The sequence below is a fragment of the Castor canadensis genome, chromosome 2 (assembly GCF_047511655.1).
Source record: "Castor canadensis chromosome 2, mCasCan1.hap1v2, whole genome shotgun sequence".
In the NCBI taxonomy this organism is placed as follows: Eukaryota; Metazoa; Chordata; class Mammalia; order Rodentia; family Castoridae; genus Castor; species Castor canadensis.
In genome coordinates this window covers 132,636,534-132,658,075 of record NC_133387.1, presented here as the reverse complement: position 1 = coordinate 132,658,075, position 21,542 = coordinate 132,636,534, and the positions used below count along the sequence as shown (strand labels likewise).

The window sequence follows — 21,542 nt, the reverse complement described above, 5'->3', positions numbered from 1 at the left end:
TGAGTCACAGCATGTCAAGTGACTTCCCCAAGCACATGTAGTTTGTACTGAGGTCATGGTTAAACCCAGGCTGCCTTCTCTTATTCACTTCTTCTTATGGGTGGATCTCAGCATGCCCACCCCTGCTGTTCTTGTTCCTTCAGCCTAAAATAAAGTCAATGCTTTCTTGAGGGGCAGAAAGCACACACATTTGATCTTTCAGAGCTCTTTTCTTTTCCAAGAAAAAGGTGCAGCAGGAACGTGGAGGAGAGGGTAGGGATGGAAAGGGGTGGCTACCGAGAGGACTCACCTTGGAGCTGAGGTCCTCTCGCCGGTTTCCTGCCTTACTCCTGCGTAGTTTGATGGATGGGGACCGCAGCAAGTTCTTGATCCGGCTGGTAATGGTTGACCCTTCCACAGCCATCATGATGAGAAGCCCCTTGGGACAGTCCCTGGTCCAGTCTTGGGACTTGTCTCAATAGTGGCACTGCCTTCCCACTCCACACGGTCTTTCACCAATATGCCCTTTCACTGGCCTGCAATGGCAGAAGCCACCTTAGCATGACAGTAGGTGTCTTCTGCAGCGTTTACCTCTAGGTACCGCCTTCTCCTTTCCCCTCTTCCCTACCTTCAAGCCTTGCGTGGGTTTCTTACAGCTGGGGAAGGACAGGCCCATCAAAAGCGGGGGAAATCCTTAGAATGAAGAAATACCAGGCCCACGCCTGCCTGCCAGGGGCGTTTAACTGGAGAATTGGATAGGCACTAATAGGGCTGGTGGCCGGTCCCCGTTAATGCCCGGCTGTTCCCATGGCAACTGCGGTGTCCTAGGGAGGAGGCCTCCGAGGACCTGGGCAGCCGCGGGGACTCGCGCGGCGGAGCTGGCTGTGGCCCAGCCACCCGTACTGCCACGGGAGCCTCCCTCCCTCCCCCCACCCACCCACCCACCCACCCCCGGTCCTCGGGAGCTCGCGCTCCGCCCTCCGCACGGGCCTGGATCTTTCTCCTTGACCCGCCTCAGATGCCCCTGCTACTCGTCAGCGCCCCCGCTCGGGCCCAGCCTCACCGGCCCCGGGGCTCGAGGGCTGCCCGGCTCACAGCGCCGTCAGGCATTGCGCTCGACGATTTCAGTCAGCTCCGCCGCAGCAGCGGCAGCCGCAGCTATGGTGGCACCAGCGGCTCAAAACGCGAACTAGCGCCTGGGCCGCGCTACGGGGCTGGAAGGGCGGAGTCAACGTGAGGGGTGTGGCCTGTAAAACCAGGAGGTGGATTCCGAGTGGGGTAGCCACGCCCACGAGGGGCGGAGCCAATGTAAGAGCCTCGTAAACACAGGACTCTGGATTCCAACGACTGCAGCAGATTCCGCACAGTATATACCCGTGGGTGAAGCTCTTAGAGCAAGGTCAACATCACACGGCTTCAGAATTGAGACAACCAGGCCTTTTATGGTATTATCAGGCCTGCTCCCTCCCCCCCAGATCTCCTAGACGATAACCACACCCCCGGGGTGCTAAGGTTGGCATTTGATAGGCTGGAGGCATCACAGCTGAACTAACTTCCAGCTAGTAACTACGGGGTTGCGATACAGCCAAAAGGCTCTGCACTCAACCACCCCAAGCACTGGGATTTAAAGCGGTTGAAATAGCTTTCTGAGCACTGCCAGGCTAGCGCGCTGACCAACGTGGAAAGGATTCTTCTCAGTAATACATTTCAAACTCAAGCGTTTTGAACTGGGCAACCTGATTGTTTGTGATGGAAGAAAGGACAGACAGAGCAGGCGTGTGAAGAAGTACAGTAGTGAATGCACCTATGGAATGTTTCATGGTTTCTTTAGCCTCCAACGTCCTGTAGCGCTCACCCAGAGTTGTTAGCTAGCACTTAGAATACTACAGGTATCTCCCTCCGCCTTGTCAAAATTTGCGAATACTTACTCCCGGACTGATTGATAGGCCGAGGTCACAGTCAAACCTCCTAGTACTAGATTTGGTAGTGTAAATTTTCTAGTTCACGGGAGTACATGAAAATATAAATCCATGTTCATTGGTGGGTAAGTCAGTTTATTTCCTAAGGAGCCTCAGGAAGCTCGCCCTGGTTACACCAAATTAACTTTTAAAAGCTTAGCCTTAACGCCCCAGAAAAACAGTACACTATCCAGACCTTAGGAATCCCTGGGGAAGATGACATGTTAGCCAAAGAGAAGGAGCCCTGAAGTCTTTGCTGAGTAAACCTTGTACAGCCAAAGGGCAAAGCAGTCTTGCAGTGCTCTGTAGCTACAAACTAAAAACAAGATATATAAATCTAAGGAAGCAAAACTCAGTTGCTTACTGAAATTTCTGATTGTTGAGCATTTTTGTTATTGGCTGAGTATGAATTTTGAAAATTCAGTAAAATAACTGGTAAGATGAACAAAAGGGCAGCCATGTTAGAACTGGACTCCTTCCCCCTTTGAAGGTGGCTTACTGAAAACTCTCCACCCAGCTCTAAAGAATAAACATCCACCTTTAGCCATTTCCTAGAAACTCCCCACCTGACCTAGAGGAATGACCTATCTTAGAGGGTCAGAGGGCCATTGAGAATTTTCCCACCCAGTGACCTTCCTGAGACTTCTCCAACCTCCTAGCTACCCCTAGTCTGTAAGCAGTGTGGGCTCCAGCTCTCTTTCTAGGGACCCCCTCCACAAGGTTTCTTCTCAAATAAACCCCGTGCTGACTACGATTGAGCCTGTCTTCCCCCCTATCTATTCTGTGCCTCTTTCAGTCTAACAATAACCCTAAGGGGGAAGAAAAGACTTATAAAGCTCACAGGTGACACAGAATCAAGAGATAGGCTACTTAATCCCCACTCAACCATTTACTCATTCCTCCATCCCCTTCAACCATGAACTAAAATGGGATTTTCAAATTTGTTTCCTAAATCTGGAGGGAAGAGGCAAGAGCCATTAGCTATGGCCAGGGAAACAGATGATTCCATTAACCTCTTTATAGTCTATTTGACCTCTCCTCAGAAGCTGCTGCAACACTAATGAATGGTGCCACCTGGTGTCTTTACTTGTGTGCTACAGACTCTAGCAACTAAATTCCACCCAAGAAACATTAAAAAAAAAAAAAAATGTGCCCACCCAAGTTGTCCCTAATCCTGTCTGCTTTCTTCCGTGTTCAAAACACTTCCAAAACTCTTCAGGTCCCTTTTGTGTTCACTAACGGTTTTCTCACCCAACTACTCACAGCCAAGTAAATAGGCTTACAGAGTGTCACTGGTCATTTCTGGTCCAAAGGTACTTTGGTTTAGCCCCTTAGAAAAAAATGTTTCCTGAAATACTGTCATCTGAAGCTGAGCTGAACAGCAAATCTAAGTTCCTGCTTTCCTTATCTAAACATGATCTACTAAGATGATTGTGTCTAAGCTGAAAAACAGAACAATGTAATGAGGGAATTTAAGTCTATGGCCAAAACCACTTTTTTTTTTTTTTTTTTGGGTGGTACTGGGGCTTGAACTCAGAGTCTTCACCTTGAGCCACTCCACCAGCCCCTTTTGTAATGGATATTTTCAAGTAGGGTCTTGCCAACTATTTGCCTGGACTGGCTTCGAACCGTGATCCTCCTGACCTCTGCCTCCTGAGTAGCTAAGATCACAGGTGTGAGCCACCGACACCAAAAACACACATTTTTAATTCTTCACAATCCTTCATCGTCTAGGTACCATGCTGCCTTTAACATGCCAGTATGGGAAGGACCATAGACTGTTCTCATGTTTCATGGATTCCTCAAAAAATAACAGCCTTTTGGGAGTTGAAGGGGGAGATATGGTGTGAGCTGTCTAACCAATGTACAATGTAAGCCTATTCAGAATTGTCACAATATATCCTAATTAAAAAATTAAATTTAAAAAACAGGCCCAGATCAAGTGTGAATAGAAGTGGGTATTCCCTTTCTCTACTCAAATACTTGCCATCCCACTATCCAAAATGCAGCAGGACTCTCATCTAAGTATTTCATCAACCCATACACTTTCACTGCTTTATTCTGCATGTGCATGTATACATGCTATTTGTCAGATTCTGAAATTCCAGATGTCTGAGAACAGATGCTATACAGTTTTGTTTAGATTAAATCAAAATTTTAAATTCAGCCTAGGCAAATTAGGGACAATTATAAGATCGTAGGAAACTAACAAGCTAGAGTAAACATTTGCTCATCAAATCCAGTATTTATTGAGCACCTTTACATGCAAGGCACTGAGACCAATGATTGCAGTTGATCGATGGATCAAGAGAATGCTTCCAAGGCTGTTTTCCTAGTTAACAAAGTCTCTTCTACCAGCAGAGTTGACAATGGAAAAATTTACTAGATTAGTTTCAAAACTCCCAACTCATCCATGGTTTGACCTCCCCACCCTTCATACACATCTCCATAATTATTACTTAGCAAATATGTGCCTTCATGGAGCAATTCAGTCACATTTAATAATATTATCAGAGTTATGCCTCAGTTTAAAAGTTGTATATATCGAATTATTTCCCTTTAAGTATGATTTTAATTGGCATTTCTTCCATTGGCAATAATATACTTTAGCTTTAATTTTCTGTGCACTCATTCATGTCCATGTAAAATTTATTCGGCACACAGAAGTACTGAAGTTCTTACAGCACTTTCCTTCAAAAATCAACAATTTTGTGCAAGAAGTGTATTTTTCAGTTATTCTTCATAAAAGTACATGAAAATGTCCTGTCTCCGCTGTGCATGTTTTTAAAATTACTACTCAGTAGACCTGTCTTCAAAGTACATTTACCTCTCAATTTACTTAATCCCATTTCTTTTCAAATATCTCAGCCAATATAGTCAGAAAAAAAAAAACTAACAAACTTTGTCAATAATATAGTTTGTCAATAATAATACATGAATTGTCTTTTTCTGTGTTCAAAACATTTTCAGATCTGTTACAGAAAGGCCTAGCATCATGTATTTCATCCATAATTGGGGGTGGGAGGGAATGCATTTACTGTCAAGTTGTAGTCAACTTGTACTGAACTTGATCTGTCAATGACCTTAAATAGATTATGAGTAGCTCAATGTCTAAAGGACTCCCTTAATACAACTTTTTGTAAACTAGTTAACAACTTGCCTTAAGAACACCTACTGTTTATGTGATTGTGTTTATGTCCTGTTATTCCTCAAGGTAACAGATGAACTATAAGGTTAGCCTTTTTTGATTGTAGAATGACTAAGACAAATACTTGTCATCAAGTTGTACAAAATTCTGAAACTAGGGCATGCTTTAAGGGTAAGAATACCAAAAACCTCCCCCAAAATGGCATGTCAAAAACTTTTGAGATCAGGAAGAATTTCTATGATAAAATTACTTCATTGGTACCCCCCCTCTCAAATTTGTCTCATTAAGAATTCTCTATTCCAACTCTGCACAAACTTCCCAACAGCAAATCCTGCTTTAATTAGTATAACTGATTTATTTCAGGTTTATAGAACTTGCCTTTCAATTGCCAAGCTTCTTCTATTGTTTCTAAAAAAATAGTCACTTTCAGAAGCAGAAAATGAAAGAATTATATATTTAATATACAAAAGAAAATGCTAAATCTGACATAATTATATTCTTAAAAACATTCCATTTATTTACAGATGTATAAAAAGGCGAATTATTGGTTTACTGAAATCATGCTTCTTACAGAGTTAGGATGAAAGCTCACCGTCTTCCAGGTTCCTCAAATCTTCTCACTGAACTTCATCTTTCTTAATCACACATGTAATTTTCATAGATCAGTTTTCTCCTAGGTTAAGTTTAAAAGGTAGGAGTTTTGGGATATTTTAGATTTCTGTCAAGACTACAGGATTGTTCTGAAGACTGAGCCCTCCTCTAATTAGCCCTGATGACTCCTAGATCTGTCTTTAGAACACTGTATCCTTGGGGGTTTGTAATAACATCTGCAGCCTTCCCTGAACACCTGGAATCATCCCTCATTTCTATCTTTGTGTATCTCTTATACACACAGCCAAATATCCTCTAATCAAGAAATGACCTTGACCTGTGTTGCCTATTTTCTTAAAAAAGGGAAAGTATACAGAAGCTAAAATGGTCCTTCTTTTCCTGAGGATTATTCATCACTCCCTTGCCTGCTCCTTGTCTGACCCTCAAAAGCCACAAGAGCCTTGGGAAGTCAGGAGGACATGGGCAAGAGACAAGCAATGAAATGAGAAACTGCTATACCCGGTTAAAGAACTAGCATCTCCAAGGACGATTATTAGCAGGGGAGACAGGGGCTGGACTCCTTGGCTAAGGCATTGGATGAAATTTGCTGGGTAAAGGGTAGAAGGGATAATGAGGAACACTTTTATTTATTGTTTTTTTAAATAACTACTTTAAGCTTCTTCAGTAAAGAGGGAAAGTTAAGTGCTGTTGAGGTCTAGAAAGGCAAGCAGCACAAAACCAACGAAGAATTTGTTCCCACTGCACTTTGCAGAGGAAGTTTTCCCATCTTTTCAACCTACTTGTTATCAGAGTTAACGGAAGGGGAATCAATGTTGGAAGTAATAATTCACTGGCTAGATAGATCCATTTCAAAGTTGGTCTCACAACCTAGGTTTGAAGATATGCTGAGTGGGACTTGGGATAAAGAAGGCAGGGGAAATAACATCACCCAGGCACAGCCCAGGCACTGGAAGCTCTTGTGTTAGTGTTTTACCACACAAGCAAATCCTGTCAATAAAGACAGAACAGGGGTTACATTCCAAAATATAATTATTTAAGAAAGGCAAAATGCAGCAGCTAAATCCCAGTCTATACATTTTCAGAATAGTGATTCTTGCCCCCAGGAGTTTCCAAGAGACCCCTCAAGTGCACCATGATTATTTACAAACTATATAGGAAACATCATTTCTATACTCAATACAAATCTCATCTTCTAGGTTGAAAACTTCAGCCTTTGAGAAATCTATGAAAACAACTATACAAAAATATAAATATCTTTATCTTTACAGGCTGTCAGTCCTTCACACCCTGACAGTTAAATGAGTGAAAAAGCTCTACAGATCATTAAATCCATGATAGCAGATAAAAAATATATCTTATGATTCAAATACTGCCTTGCTTCCCTGGTAAAGAGTGCCTACTGTGACTTTTCTTTACATCCTGTGCAGGTGACAGTGAACGAAACCTTCAAGCACCAGGAGGCTGGTTTGCTTTGGGAAAAATCCAGCCTCACACATTTTAATTTTGGCCATGGTCTCTGGTCTGGGGAGAGAATGCTTTGCATTTCAGCAGTCTCTTGCGTGATATGAAGGGGGAAGTGCCCCTTCTAAGTCTACCTCCAAAATACTTGGCAGAAATTCCTGTCATTATGAAACAATCTTCTTAACACCCAAAACACAATAAGGAATAACTATTTTTTTAATGTCTCAAGATAATTACCTTAGTAATAAAAGTTAAAAGCATCCCTACTTTACCAGAGGCTTAAATTTGTAATTCTGACTGGAAAGGTGAGAGAATGGAACTTACTTGGGCTATGAAAGGAGAATTCTGCTGAATGACATAAAACCCTTCACTCTGACATTTTATGATACCCATCCATTCTCTCCTTTTTTGTTGTTGTTTGAGACAGGATCTCACTTTGTAACCCAGCCTGGCCTTGAACTTAAGATCCTCCTACCTCAGCCTTCCCAGTGCTGGGATTACAGACCTGTGCCATCACACCCATCTCTTATCTCCTCCCAATTACTGAAATACCAACTATCTCTTCTGGATCCCTTTATAGCAGTGCATCATATTCCTTAGATTTTAGACCTAATACAACAGCTATCAGCTACAGTTCACTTGACAGCAATTCTAAAGTCTCAAGCAGCTTATTCTCTTGAGGGGAAGAATTAGGTACCACTGTGGAGCCTCGTTATGAACTCCTTGGGTAAGAGGGGCACCTCGTGTTCAGTAATGGATCACATCTTCTTAGAGAGGATGAAGGGACCCAGCACCACAAGTGAGGTAACACATTTTAACATGATCAGAATTTCATAGTATTTCTTATACCAGGGTCACAACCCTACCCCTTTTCTCCATTAATATCCACATCATCATCAAAGTCAAGGACCACAGTTCCATGACACAAACAGATCCCCTCAGAGAATGGAGGTAAGATTCAACTTCCCCTCACAGCCTGGCTTCTGCCTGAGGACAAACAAGTTCATTTCCCTGTAGAATTTGGTGGGAGCCCAGAGTTGCCCAATTTAGCCACAACAGGGGCCAATGTAGGCATCACCTTATTCTCCCGGCCTTCCTGGTCACTTCCTGTTGAGTTCATTTTGTGTCCAACTGACCCGGCTTTGGCCGCTACAGGTGCTAAACAAGGCATCACCTTGAGACTCTGACCATCTGCATCACTAGGAGGATTAGCTACTTTTAAACCTAAAGGTGCCAACTTTGGCATAGGCCTCCACAACGTATCTGTGTTGCTGTTCTCAAGGCCAGTTTTCATGTGTAGGACGGGAGGTGAGGACACATTTTCAGGCTCTGCAGTGAGGACAGAAGTACTTTTCCTTCCATCACTAGATTTTCTATGGGAAATGAAAGAATCCTTTATCTCAGAATCAATAACAATCTTAAGAACATCTGGTTCAGAGGCTGCTTCTACAAGTTGTTTTTCATTCTCAGAAAAGTCATCATCTTCCAAGTGCAAGAGAAGGGGGCTGATGGAGTCACTTTCCCCATGAACATCTGGCAACTCTTTCAAACCTGTTCCCAAGTGGCCAACCTGGAAAGATGCTCTGTTCCCAGAAGGAACTTTACTGATAAAAGCCCGCCGTGCATCCCCTGGGAACTCCGTATCCATAGAGGTAGGCAGTTCAGCCAAGCTAACAGAGTCATCATTTAGTTGTTGATTAAGAAATGCAATCTCGTTTAGCAGTGAAGTCAGTGTTTCATCAGTATCATCCTCATCTTCTATGTTAGTTAGTAATTCACTGGGGTCAAGAGCTGCTTCTTCTATAGCTGATGCTACTTTCCTTAGTTCCATCTCGATACTTGAGTCCTTGAGATCTTTCATCTTTAACTTACGAAATGGAGAATCCTTTGTCTTCAATCTCTCTCCTCTTGATTCACTCTCTTTCCACTTATACCGGATCCCTCTCACATCACCAGAAATCTTTTTAGGTAAGAATTCTTGTGCTTCCTGCATATTGGAAACATCAACTACTTGTGGAAAACCAGAATCTTTATTTGCCAGAAAAATCTGTGTTGGACCTAATGTCATTCTTCCATCTCTACGGTTTCCTCTGGAAGAGATTCTATCTGTATTATCCAAGGAGTTATCTTCATTTCTGACAGTGTCTCTTAGATGGTCAGGTGGCTTGCCATCAGGAACTTCATGAGGATATTTGCTACCACCCACATCTACCAAATCTTCCTCTGTGGCCAATGATGTCACATTAACAATCCGTGGCATCATAAATAAGTCATCATTTTCTGAAAAATGAAAGTTAAAAAAGAAAAAATTCATTTAGATTTACGTAGTGAGCATCTCTCTTCCTCCCTGTCTCTCCCTTTTCCCCTCCCTATCAATTATACCAAGTGACCATCTTAGGAAGTTGCAGTCAAAATTCACCATCTATTTTTGTCAATAACAAATAATAGTCAAGTGAAATTTAACCAAGACTCTGATACCCATCATTAATGAAAGTTCCATTAAATCATTTGAGAAATGCTCCCAAAGCTAGTTTTTTCTTGTTGTTTTGCAGCACTGGGGTTTGAACTTAGAGCCTACACCTTGAGCCACTCCACCAATCCGTTTTTTGTGATGGGTTTTTTTTTGAGCTAGGGTCTCGCTAACTATTTGCCCAGGCTGGCTTCAAACCATGGTTCTCCTGACCTTTGCCTCCCGAGTAGCTAGGATTATAGGCATGAACCACCGGTGCCAGGCTCCTTTCTCTTTCTTCATGGTGCTAGGGATTAAACCCAGGGTCTTGTGTATGCTAAACAAGCATCCTACTACTGATTGGTTTTTTGAGACAACATCTCACTATGCAACTCAGGCTGCCCTGGAACTCACTATGTAGCCCAAAGTAGCCTTGAATTTGTGATTCTCCTGCTCAACCTCCCAAGTGCTGGGATTACAGGCATGTACCACCACAGTTGGCTCCCTAATTCTTGTCAATAAAGCTGAAAGGCATATCTTACCAAGGCAAATGTCAACAGAATAACTCTTTTATCATTACAGAATACATTCAAAAGCTCCCTCTATCACTGTGAGATACAGGGATATATATTCTTTTTCTGGTGGGACTGGGATTTGAACTCAAGGCTTCACTCTTGCAAAGCAGGTGCTTTACCACTTCAGTCACACCTCTAATGCATTTTACTCTGGTTATTTTGGAGATGGGGTCTGGTGAACTATTTGACTTGACTGGCCTCAAACTGTAATCCTCCTGATCTCAGCCTCCCAAGTTGACAGAATTAAAGATGTGAGGCACCAGCCCCTGGTCTGGGGATAACTTTTTTCTCACTACCCACAGAGGACACCATATACCTGATTGAGCCACAGTATTGCTGGTAACTTGAGGTTTTAGATCAGCTTCCAAGAGAGCAGGAGAAACAGTTACAACTGGTCCTGAGAATAGGGGACCTTTCAAAGTGAGCAACTGCCCTTGTGGAGTCATCACGAGGTTGGCAGAGGAGTGTGGAGTGTTAGAGGGGGAGGCGTTTTCTGTAAAAAAAATTTGAAATTAGTTATAGATAAAAGACCTTCATTCAATGCTAGTATAGTCCAGAAGTCTAGGAGTTGTCCCTAAAACCTGCCTTGAAAGGCAAGAAGTAAATTTCAAATTTAGTTAGGAAAACTAAACGTAGAATTTACTTTATTGAACAACTTACTCCATATTGGTGGCCTATTCAGTGATTCTCTTAAGGGATAGAATTTCTTAATTGTTGAGGAACTGGGCTGTGGAACCACTTTTCAATGGAATACTCCTGATTGACAGTGAGTCAGATAAAGACATACATAATTCTATCCCCAGGTTTCGTTCCCCACATGCCTCTAACAAAGTACTTTAAGTTTCTAGACCTCAATTTTCCCAACTGTGAAATCATGTAATTGGTCATTCAATACCTTTCTTAAAAGTAACATCATTTGATTCTACAATGTTAAAACTAACTACTCTTTTAGGATCCATTTGGTTTAATATTACAATAAATGAGATTTTCTCTGATTCATATACTAAGAATTAAAAAAAAGTATGTACCTTTCTCTTACGGAAACAAACAAGTAACACTCACTTCTAAAATCAAGACAGAAGAACATACCTAAAACCAATTTACTCTGTTCCTTAATAGATTTGATGAAAACCAGAGCCTAACTCAACAAAATTAAATTTTTCTTCTTAAAAAAAAAAAAAAAAAAGATGCAGTCTATGTTGTCCAGGCTAGCCCCCAAATGCTAATAAGCTCGTGATCCTCCTACCTCAGCCTTTCAACTAGCTAGGATTATAGGTACACACCACCATACTTATCTCAAAAATTTTAAATTCCAATTTTCTCAACCCATCAGTAAAACTACAGGAAAATCAAGAGATCATGTATAAAATCTGACAAACTGGTTAAAATTAAATATAATTTATAATTACTAACTGCACACTGCAAGTAGGACTTGTATGTTAGCTTGACTAATAACTTCTCAGGATTTGCTTGAGTGTGTAAAGTCTGAAATTGAAATCTAAGGTAGTTAATGTTCTACTTTTTATACAACTCATCTTTAATTCATTTAATTAAAACAAAAACTATGGCCAAGAGAAGACATTCAGTCCACTAAACTGATGTTCATCTACATTAAGGAAAGCAAAGAATGTCCCTCCTACCTGTGGCCTGGTCTCTTTTTCTGGAAAGTATCAAAGGTCTCCCCCTCCTGTTATTTATAAACATCTGTCCGAGATCTACAGATGATGTAGAAGATCCTTCCTGCTGTTTGCTAGTTCTGGGAGACACATCAAACTCATCTGATCCCATCTTCTTTTTTCTTTTTTGTGCCTCTAGTGCTTGTTGTTTTGCATAAATATACTCTAGCTTCTTCAGGACCACTTCTTCTGTCTTACCTACAGGTTGATAGGGAATAAATTATCACTCTCGGCATGACCCCACATAATAATGAGAAATACAGTCAACTGAAATCCAGTTGATTTAACTATATTCCCCAAAACTATGGAAGGCAAGAGTGATTACAATCCAAAAAAATATGTCCCAACCATCAAAGATAACTCTGCTGTAAACCTGGGGAGCCAAGCCTTAAACTAACCAGTATCTGAAAGATCTAGTGAGGATTTCGCCTTGCTAAAGCTGTTATGTTTTCTACTAGAGAACATAGAGAATATATCTCACCTGAAAGAGAGGATACCTTCCGTATCAAAATATTCCGTTTCCGACTCAGGAGATTTTTCTGTCCTATCAATTTGTCTGCCTGATCTGTTAGTCCCTGAATTTCACTGAATGCCTGGAACAGAAACAGTAAGTAATATTATGTTAACTGACTCACTCTTTCCTAAAAACAGGAGAGGCTTACACAATTTGTTTAATGAAAATATTTTAAACTAACATTTTAGAGAATGTTATAAAGCCATTTAAAACAGCTACTGATATTTCACAAATTATCATTACTGTGCCAAGCACCGGTGGCTCATGCCTATAATCCTAGCTACTTAGCAGGTAGAGAACAGTAGGGTTGCAGTTCGAAGCCAGACAGGGAAATAGTTCATTAGACCCTATCTCGAAAGAACCTTTCACAAAAAAGGGCTGTGGAGTGGCTCAAGGTATAGGCCCTGAGTTCAAACCCCAATAACACACACACACACAAAATTATTATTATTATTAGTCACAGTAGTAGTAATGATGGTGGTGCTGGAGATCAAACTCAGGGCCTTGTGCCTGCTAGGCAATTGTTCTACCTCTCAGCCACATTCCCGCAACCCCAGACATTATTTTGTGTTAAACCGCTTAATTTTGGGGAATGTAGATAATGATTATTGCTTAAGAGCATCACTCACTAAGTGGTAGACAGGTGTTCGACTACTGCAAGGAGATAGACAACATTCACCTTCTACTTATATTTTAATCAATTTTAACTTTTCTTAGCTCGAATTTTAAAATGACTGTCAACTGTTAAGAATTGTGTTAAAATATTCCTATGCTATGCTATTGTGATACTGACAACAATGTAAAGAGAATGGGTTTTGTTTTTGGGCATTCACTAGTCCACATTCAATTATTAAATACAAGTAGCTCTATTTTAATCTCCATCATATGGTCATAGATTCTTTTTCTTATAGTGTTTGTAAGATTCTCTTAAACTTATTATCATTTACACAGAGTACTTACTTACCCGAGTAAGAATGAGGCTTTTTGAAACCTTGGAAGAATGAAGTAATCCCAATGTGATCTTCAGTTTTTCAAAGAGATCCCTCATCTCACCACGCCGCCGCCGTTCATTGGCAGTATGTGTCCGGCGATAATAAGCAAAAGCTTCTGTCTCCTTCTGTGGTTTCTCACTCCAGTACTCATGTTTCAGTTTTGGAGGAACTGATGGAGCCTGTCCAAACAAGACTGCCTTCTCAGTATCTTTCACCTGTACTTGCCCCCCATCTCTATCCCAAATGGCATGGTCTATCTCAGACACCTATCACCTTCTGTGTGGACTGTTGTAATAGCCTCTCAACTGCTCATCTTATCACCAGTCTATCTTTTCTCCAAGTCTAATTTCAACAATGTCAAAGTATGAGTTCTAATATATACTAATGCAATTACATCAATTCCCAGCTCAAATTTTGATGCTGTTCAAATGAGGAAAAATCTGGAGCCTAGGGGATAGGGTGATCTGGAAAAGCTTATTTATACAATTTTTTATTAAAATCAGCTTTCATGATACAATTGACACATTAAAACGATCAAAATCTTGACTGGTAGAGATTTTAAAAACCGTAATGCTATAAGACCTTCCACATTTGGTAAAGAATCAACTACTGCTCTTCAAAATCACTTCTTTCTCCTATCATTCCTAACTGCTAGAAATTCACCAAAACACACTATTCAATTCCACACTTCCCTGCCACTCAGGCTTTTGCCTGCACCTGGATTATCATCTCACACATGCCAGTCTAAGGCTCTACCACTGGACTATACTCCTACCTTCTGGATGACTCATCTTTTTCCCTCCCAATCTTCCATACCATTTAAACCTTAATACTTAAAACTCCAACTTTGACATTTTAAGTCTTTCTTGACCTCCAGCACGCCTTAAGGCCTCCTTTACTTTATTTATTCTATTTCAATTTTTTTTCTTTTCTTTCTTTTTCAAAGTACTGGGGTCTGAACTTGGGGCCTTGCACTTACTAGCAACTACAACTTCAGCCATGACCTTAGCCTCTTCTGTTTTAGTGTTTATGTGGGTTTTTTTTTTTTTCAGTACTGGGGTCTGAACTCAGGGCCTCATCCTTGCTAAGCAGGTGCTCTACCACTTGAGTCACTCCTCCATCCCTTTTTTGTGTTGGATATTTTTGACAGGGCTGACTCCAAACCTCCATTCTCCTGACCTTTGCCTTCCTGAGTAGCTAGGATTACAGGCATGAACCACCAGTGCCCAGCCAGTTTTATTGGGGTTTCTTTGTTGTTTTGTTTTTTAAACAAAACAGCAGTCTTCCTATTTATGCCACTATGCCCACCTTTTACTGACTGAGATGGGGTCTTGCTAACTTTTTGCCCTGGCTGCCCTTGAAATTCAATCCTCCTGATCTCTACCACCCAAGTAGCTGTGATGACAGGCATGCACTGCAGCATCAAGCTTTAAATTTACTTCTTATAAAGTAGCTGCAGATATATACAGGGCTTAGAAATATTTACAATGAATTGCAAATATGCCCTGCACTTAAACAAGGATCCTCAGAAATGATATCTTTATTCTTTTAGCAGCCTCTCCTGATTACTACACAGTAAGATAACTTCATGCTATGAAGAACAGGATTTAGCACACACTACTCATACATCTTGCCACTCCATCTTTCTAAGTTATATAACTAATTCTAGTTCTTCTACTGACCCCTGAGCAACTTGAATATAATTATCTTAATTTCTTGTTTCATCAACAATAAGCAGTTTATCTTCCCTTTTCACTTTGTAAAATGAAAATATCAGTGTCTATATACTTTTATTTCTTCTTTCCTCTCACCTCCCAAATTGTGGTTTGTATTTACTCATTCTTGAGTATCCCATATTTTACTCTTGTTATACCAGATTTAAAAATATGTTGGGTTTACACTATTATGCATTGTTAATATTTGTAGAAGGTGTTGACAACTATATTTCCCATCTTACAGTTTTCTTGGTTTCGTGGCTGTCTCTCCAAGTTTTCTAAATGTCCTTTTCTTGACATAACCCTGATAATGTTCAAAAACTCTATACAAAGCCATTCTTTTAAAGTTACTCCATCATGCATTAATATACCACAGGAGTGTGAAAGATACACCAAGATAAAAAAAAATACCAATATAGCAAAGCACCAAGTATTTGCATGGGTACAAAATAATGGATAATGCAAGCAGCCATTATGAAAAATTTTTTCTAAATCTAAAAAAGACTTTAGAATAAGAAAATCGAACGTAGTGATATAGTTAAAATGATTACAACCATGCAAATGTCTCATATGCTTCCTCAAATTGTATCAAAGCCGTTAATCATGGTGTAGTCTTGAAAGGACTCAGGCTCCAATCAATACAACTCAACCCAACAACTCCCATCACTATTCATCTCTTAAATTAAGAAGACAGAATAACATGAAGAAAACTGGCATAAGTAACCCAACTCTACTCAATTCCTATTGTGAAGATAAAGGTAAAACTTTGCTTAATTATGCTACCACATCACCCACTGAATACCTTAAGAAAATTAAAAAAAGGTATAATTTCATGGCTCTTTGAACTGCTAGCCATTTTAACAAAAAGCAATTTTTAGGCTTGTCTTATACCAAATCATTACAGTGTTAAGATTTGTTTTCATACACACACATCAATCTTGATGAACTCCATGTCCATTTTAACTCCTCTAAATACTTTACTTTATCCTCTACAAGCAAAAGAATTAAGAAGGGAAAAAAATAACATAAATAGTGTCATTCTGTTAAGGGGGAGAAGTTAGTTATATAAACTCGGTGGAAAAAATCATAGTTATTGGAGCTAATGTTTTAATCCTGAAACATTAGTCATAAATTTTATTAAGTAATTATCATTAAAAATATTCTACCTTGGGAGGAATAAAATTTTTAAAAAATTCTACCTTTCGACTCTTTTCAGCAGTTTTTTCATCTGCAGAGGTATGGGTACGACACCTAAATGAAGACAGTATTTTTAAATGAATTATTGAGATCCAATAATCTAAGACTTATTTCACAACTACATTAAACTACACAATTCCAAATCATCTAAATTAAAACCAGTATCTCTTTCCCAAAGTACAATAGATGGCCACATTATTTATTCAACTGTATTTCCGTAAGTATCCAAATAGTCAATAAAAGTGCAGATTACTTTTTTCAATCATGAAATATTTAAGACACATAAACTAAATACATAAATACATCATGAACATCCCATCCCGCTTGAGAAATAATACATCTCAAAAATAAAAAGCCTAGGGTTGGAGGTGTGGCTCAAAGGCACATGCCCAGAAAGGCGCAAAGCAAAAACCCAGTACCACCGGGGGGGGGGGGGGGGGGGGGGAGGAGGAAGAGAGAACCTACATGCAACCTGCAACCTACTCAAATCATTTTACCTTTCTTTCTTCTCATAGGTAAACACCCTTGAAATGAGTTTAACTTCCTACCTTCATAGTTTTACTAATGTATGTTTCTTACTAAATATTATTATATACCACTTTAAATGTTGCACATTGTATCTTTCTGCAACTGACTTGTTTCACTCAACATTATACTTGAGATATGTTGATACACAGTTCTAATTCAATTATCTTAACTAGTATTCCAGCATAAATTTTCCAAAAAGGATTTTTTTCACAGAGTATTAAAATCATTATTTAAGGTTGTTTCCAAATCTTCACTAGATCAAACAAAATTATAATGGATAGTCCCAAACATGACCCATCATATATATGTGTGACCTTTCCAACAGTATAATCTAAGAATGGAATATTGCAAGGTACATAAAAGAAGTATGCACAGCTTTAATTTTAGTAGATGTCAAACTGCACTACAAAGTGGTAATAATTTATACTCCCACCTGCAGGTACATGAGTTCCCACTGCCCAACTCCTACTAACAGTATTATCAGAGGTTCTCTTTTTTGCCAATCTTATGAGTATGAATTGGTAGTCACTGTGGTTTAATTTGCATTTTCCTAACTATTTGTGAAATTGGACAAATTTGCATGTACTTAACTGGTCTTCCAAGTTTCCTCTCTCATGAACTGCCTATACATCCATCACTTGGCTCTTCTAATGGTTTGTTGGTTTTTTTCTTCCCCCAGACTTGTAACATTTTTTAATATCCTTAATACTAATTTTTTGCAGTGACCTGTACTGCAAATACTTTCTTTATAGAGGAAGTTACCTTTTTACTGTTTCTATAATGTTCTGATAGAATTTCAAAAAATTTAAAATTTTTGGTTGTTGTTGTTATTGGGATCTTTTTGTTTTTTTTTTTGTTTTTTTTTGAGACAGGGTTGAGCCTAGGCTGCCTTTGAACTAACTCACTATGTAGCCCAGGCTGACCTCAAACTGGAGCTCCTCATACCTCAGCCTTTATGTATGTATGTATGGATGGATGGATGGTTGGATAGATGGATGGATGGAATTAGCAGTGCTGGAGTTGGACTCGGGGCCTCAAGCTTCCTAGGCAAGTGCTCTACCACTGGAGTCACACTCCCAGCCCTTTTTGCTTTAGGTATTTTTGAGATACAGTCTCATGTTATGCCCAGGCCAGCTAGACTTCCCAAATATCTGGGATGGGAGGCATGCCATGCTCAGATTTTATTGGTTGAGATGGGGTTTTGCAAACTTCTTGCCCAGGCTGGCAATCTCCCAATCTCCAAGTAGCTAGGTTCACAGGCTTGAGTCACTGTGTCTGGTTTTATTTTCAGTTAGCCTTAAAAATTAAATCTTTATTTGACAGGAGCCAATACTAGGGATTAAACTCAAGGTCTGAAACATGCCAAACATGTGCTCTACCATTGAGCCACACTGTCAGCCCCTAAATCTTTTATTTTTAATCTTTAATTTCAATCTATTCCTTTACAGTTTGTGCTCTTTGTATGGTGGTTATTCTTGGTCCCTTATTATTCCAATCCATTAACATGGCATCTCTCTACTTACTAAATTCCTCAATACCTTTCAATATAGTATTATAAAAAGTCTTACAGCAGGAAGACTGGTGTTAGATATATGCTCAGGAATCTTTGTTTTATCCTTGCTACTGCTGTAAATTGTATTTTTTTAAGATCACATTTTTTATCTGTTGTTTAGGAACTTGACTTTAATATACAGAAATTCATTATCCACCAATTCTAAACTTATTAAGTATAATTAAATTTTACGGGATTTTTAACTCTTTTATGCTTACCAGCAAGTAACTGAAGTAGCATGTAAATGGTTCTGGAGTGAAGATTATTTCTAGTCCTACTTTCCACTCCTCAGGCTTTCTCGGCATCAGTAGGGATGAACAATGACTTTCTCAACTCATTGCTACTTTATTTGGTAGGTAGTCAATGAGGCAACAAGAAAAGTACAAGGGCTAGCACAAAATAAGTTGCATCTTCCTTTCCTTCTTTCTCTCACATTACAATCTCTAATCAATTCAAGGCTTAATAAAGCAGAAAACGAAATAATATTCCTGAGGAAATTCTCATAGCCTCCATATTTTCATTTCATTTGTGGAACAGGTAGGAAAATTTTCATACCTGTATCTCACTCGTTTAGCTAGTAAAGTAACTAACTACATTTAGAATTTAATACCTTATTTTTTAAAGAATAAAGGAACTAACCTTTGCTGAATAAATTGACTTATGTCAGTTGTTATGATAGATGCACGTTATTATTTCATCTAACACTTTAATGGGGGACATTTCCCTCATTTCATAGGTAAAGAATCTTAAGTTCAGAGGGATTAAAGACTTATCCAAGGTTAAATATCCACAAACTAGCAAATCTAGTATTCTGCCACGAGTATATCAATCTGTAAAAAGCATGTTATTCACACTTATAAAATGGCTGCAAGCAATGACCAAGGCAAGTAAACTACTTCCTGTCTCCAGCTCCTTTTCTCATCTATACTACTCAGCAAAAAAGTTAGAAAAAGGGTTGAAGTCATGGCTAAAGTGGTAGAGCAGCTGCCTAGCAAGCATGAGGCTCTGAGTTCAAACCCCAGTACTGCCAAGAACAGCAACAAAAATCTAGAGGAATAAAGGAAGCAGGACTGTTAGCCATAGCTTAGTTTTGTTTATGGTTACAAACAACAGTAACAACCCAAAAATAAGTAAGACTTACGGCTGTTTGAATGACTGTATGTGGGCTGCTGTGGTCTTCTTGTGGGCAACATTAATTTCCTCTGAGAGCTCTTCTATAGTCTCAACGTCCACCTGCTCCTCATCATCCTCTATGTATTCTATACAGTTATTCTGAAATACATTATTGTAACAGTAAATAATATATTGGGACGCATATACACCAAAGCTTTTCAACTGTATGTTCCCTTTATAAAACCAACTAGTGTCAAACTTTGCTCTTATGCCACGAGTACTGGTAATCCTAAACGTCTAAGTCACAGGAAGAAATTAGGTCAGAAAAACAATACATGACTGTAGTTAACCACCAAGAACTATGTAAGTCATATATTAAACAGGTATCATTAACCCTTATATTGAACAGAATCCTCAAAGAGCTGTACTGATACTTTAACGGGCATATATTAAGGCTTCATAAACCTTAGGATCAGGTAACAGTAAATTAAAGTTTGGTGAAGGGGAAAGTGAAAAAGGGGAAAATTCTATTTTGGGAGCTAGGAGTGTAGTTCAGAGGTAAAGAGTATACTTATTATGCATGAGACCCTGGGTTCAATCCTGGTGGTAGGGGGAAGGAGAGAGAAGGAAAGGAAGAAGAATAAAAAGTTTCGTTTTAAGGGGGCTTCATTACTAACACCATATCAAATGCTCATAAATTAACAAACATTAACATAAACAAGGCAGATATGGAACTACAATACAACTCAAGTCTTCTACAGCTTTCAACCCAATTGAATGAACTTTTTAAGGAATTTTAGGTTTCAGAAGAAACCCAGAATTACTGTATTTCCTTATTAAACCAAAAAACTAAGTAAGCACCATCACAAACATTCACTAAATATTTTATATAACAAAATTATTTGGATATATGGGATAAGCAGATATGTTTAAGTCCACTTTTAAAAAGTATTTACTATGCCAGAAAATAATCTGTTACCTATACTTGCACTGTACTAGAGAAGCAAACTCGAAATGAAGCATCCCAGTCACTTGATTAAAACTCCTTTTAGGATTGTTGGAAAACTTACTTACCCCCAAATATAGGCTCCATAAGGCTGACAGACACTAAATATTATTTATGTTGTCCATCCCAATTTAAACATACTTTCAACAATATATACTGAATTTAAACAACGCATATTAAAATTAACTCTAGGAAGTAAAATAAGCAGAGTTCCAACAGAATCTAAAGACTCAGTAATATAGTTAAATGCTTTACAATACTTTGAAGAATTTCTGCCTACTGCATAGAGTTTATAGTTGTTTTGGGGACAGTTTGTTTGTTTTGGGCAATACTGGGGTTTGAAGTCAGAGCCTCGTACTTGCTAGTCAGGTACTCTAACACTTAAGTCATGACACCAGCCCAGATTTGGTTTTTTGAGGCAGGGTTTCACTGTGTAGCCCAGGATGGCCTGGAAATTGTGCTCCTTCTGCCTCAGCCTCCCAAATGTTGCAATTACAGGCACCTCCACCATACCTTGCTACTGTATGGTTTTAACTTAAGACTTGTAAGTTAAATCCAGTAATTCTCACAATAGAAGACTCACATTAAAGAAGCTATTCATAACTTTCCTTACAACCAATATGATATTAATAACAAGTATAAAGATAACTGAGGCATGAGACATGTACATAAATATTGCAGAGTCTAGATTTTTAGATCATTTAAAATAATGTCCTTTAAAAAGTAAGCGTAACTTGTCTGTTACATTCCTTATTAGTACACTCAAGCAACACCTCTTTGCATGATTAAGGCACTGTAAAGGTTCTGTTAAGCCAGTTCTACTAACAGCAATAGTTTTCACTAGTTCTAAAGTTGGGCTGTTTTTTGTTCTGATGTTTATCTGAACTGACTACAATGGGAGAATGCAAAAAAGCACAATGAGATGTGCAATGTAACTCCCAAACAAAATATTCTTGGATGTATGTCCTTGAAACAGATTAGGTTATAAAGAAAGTATAAGGTAAATGTATATAGCACCATCCAATTTTAGGGCTAGACACTTACTCATAAATGGACAACTAAGTTAC

General features: G+C 39.2%; 2 protein-coding genes across 21 annotated transcripts in view; both read right to left on the bottom strand.

Annotated features, from left to right (window-relative positions):
- Window positions 1-1,208, bottom strand: part of Mapkbp1 (mitogen-activated protein kinase binding protein 1) — a 51,213-nt gene extending 50,005 nt beyond the window's left edge. For 4 of the 8 annotated variants that reach the window (XM_020174225.2, XM_020174231.2, XM_020174228.2 and 1 more), the window contains exons 1-2: window positions 1,043-1,207; window positions 290-515 (exon numbers count right to left, since the gene is read on the bottom strand). In XM_020174225.2, coding sequence (XP_020029814.1) covers window positions 290-406 — 117 coding nt within the window. In that variant the 5' untranslated portion in view covers window positions 407-515; window positions 1,043-1,207. Of the gene's footprint in view, window positions 1-289; window positions 516-607; window positions 898-1,042 lie in introns of those variants that run through there. The other 4 variants (XM_074065725.1, XM_074065726.1, XM_020174230.2 and 1 more) reach the window with 4 other exon arrangements.
- A 4,317-nt stretch (window positions 1,209-5,525) lies between these two features.
- Mga (MAX dimerization protein MGA) overlaps window positions 5,526-21,542 on the bottom strand; it is a 109,036-nt gene continuing 93,019 nt past the window's right edge. For 12 of the 13 annotated variants that reach the window (XM_074065717.1, XM_074065718.1, XM_074065715.1 and 9 more), the window contains 7 exons: window positions 19,498-19,628; window positions 16,279-16,330; window positions 13,337-13,543; window positions 12,340-12,451; window positions 11,823-12,056; window positions 10,499-10,675; window positions 5,526-9,438 (listed from right to left, as the gene is read on the bottom strand). In XM_074065717.1, coding sequence (XP_073921818.1) covers window positions 8,162-9,438; window positions 10,499-10,675; window positions 11,823-12,056; window positions 12,340-12,451; window positions 13,337-13,543; window positions 16,279-16,330; window positions 19,498-19,628 — 2,190 coding nt within the window. In that variant the 3' untranslated portion in view covers window positions 5,526-8,161. The remainder of the gene's footprint in view (window positions 9,439-10,498; window positions 10,676-11,822; window positions 12,057-12,339; window positions 12,452-13,336; window positions 13,544-16,278; window positions 16,331-19,497; window positions 19,629-21,542) is intronic. The other variant, XM_074065722.1, reaches the window with a different exon arrangement.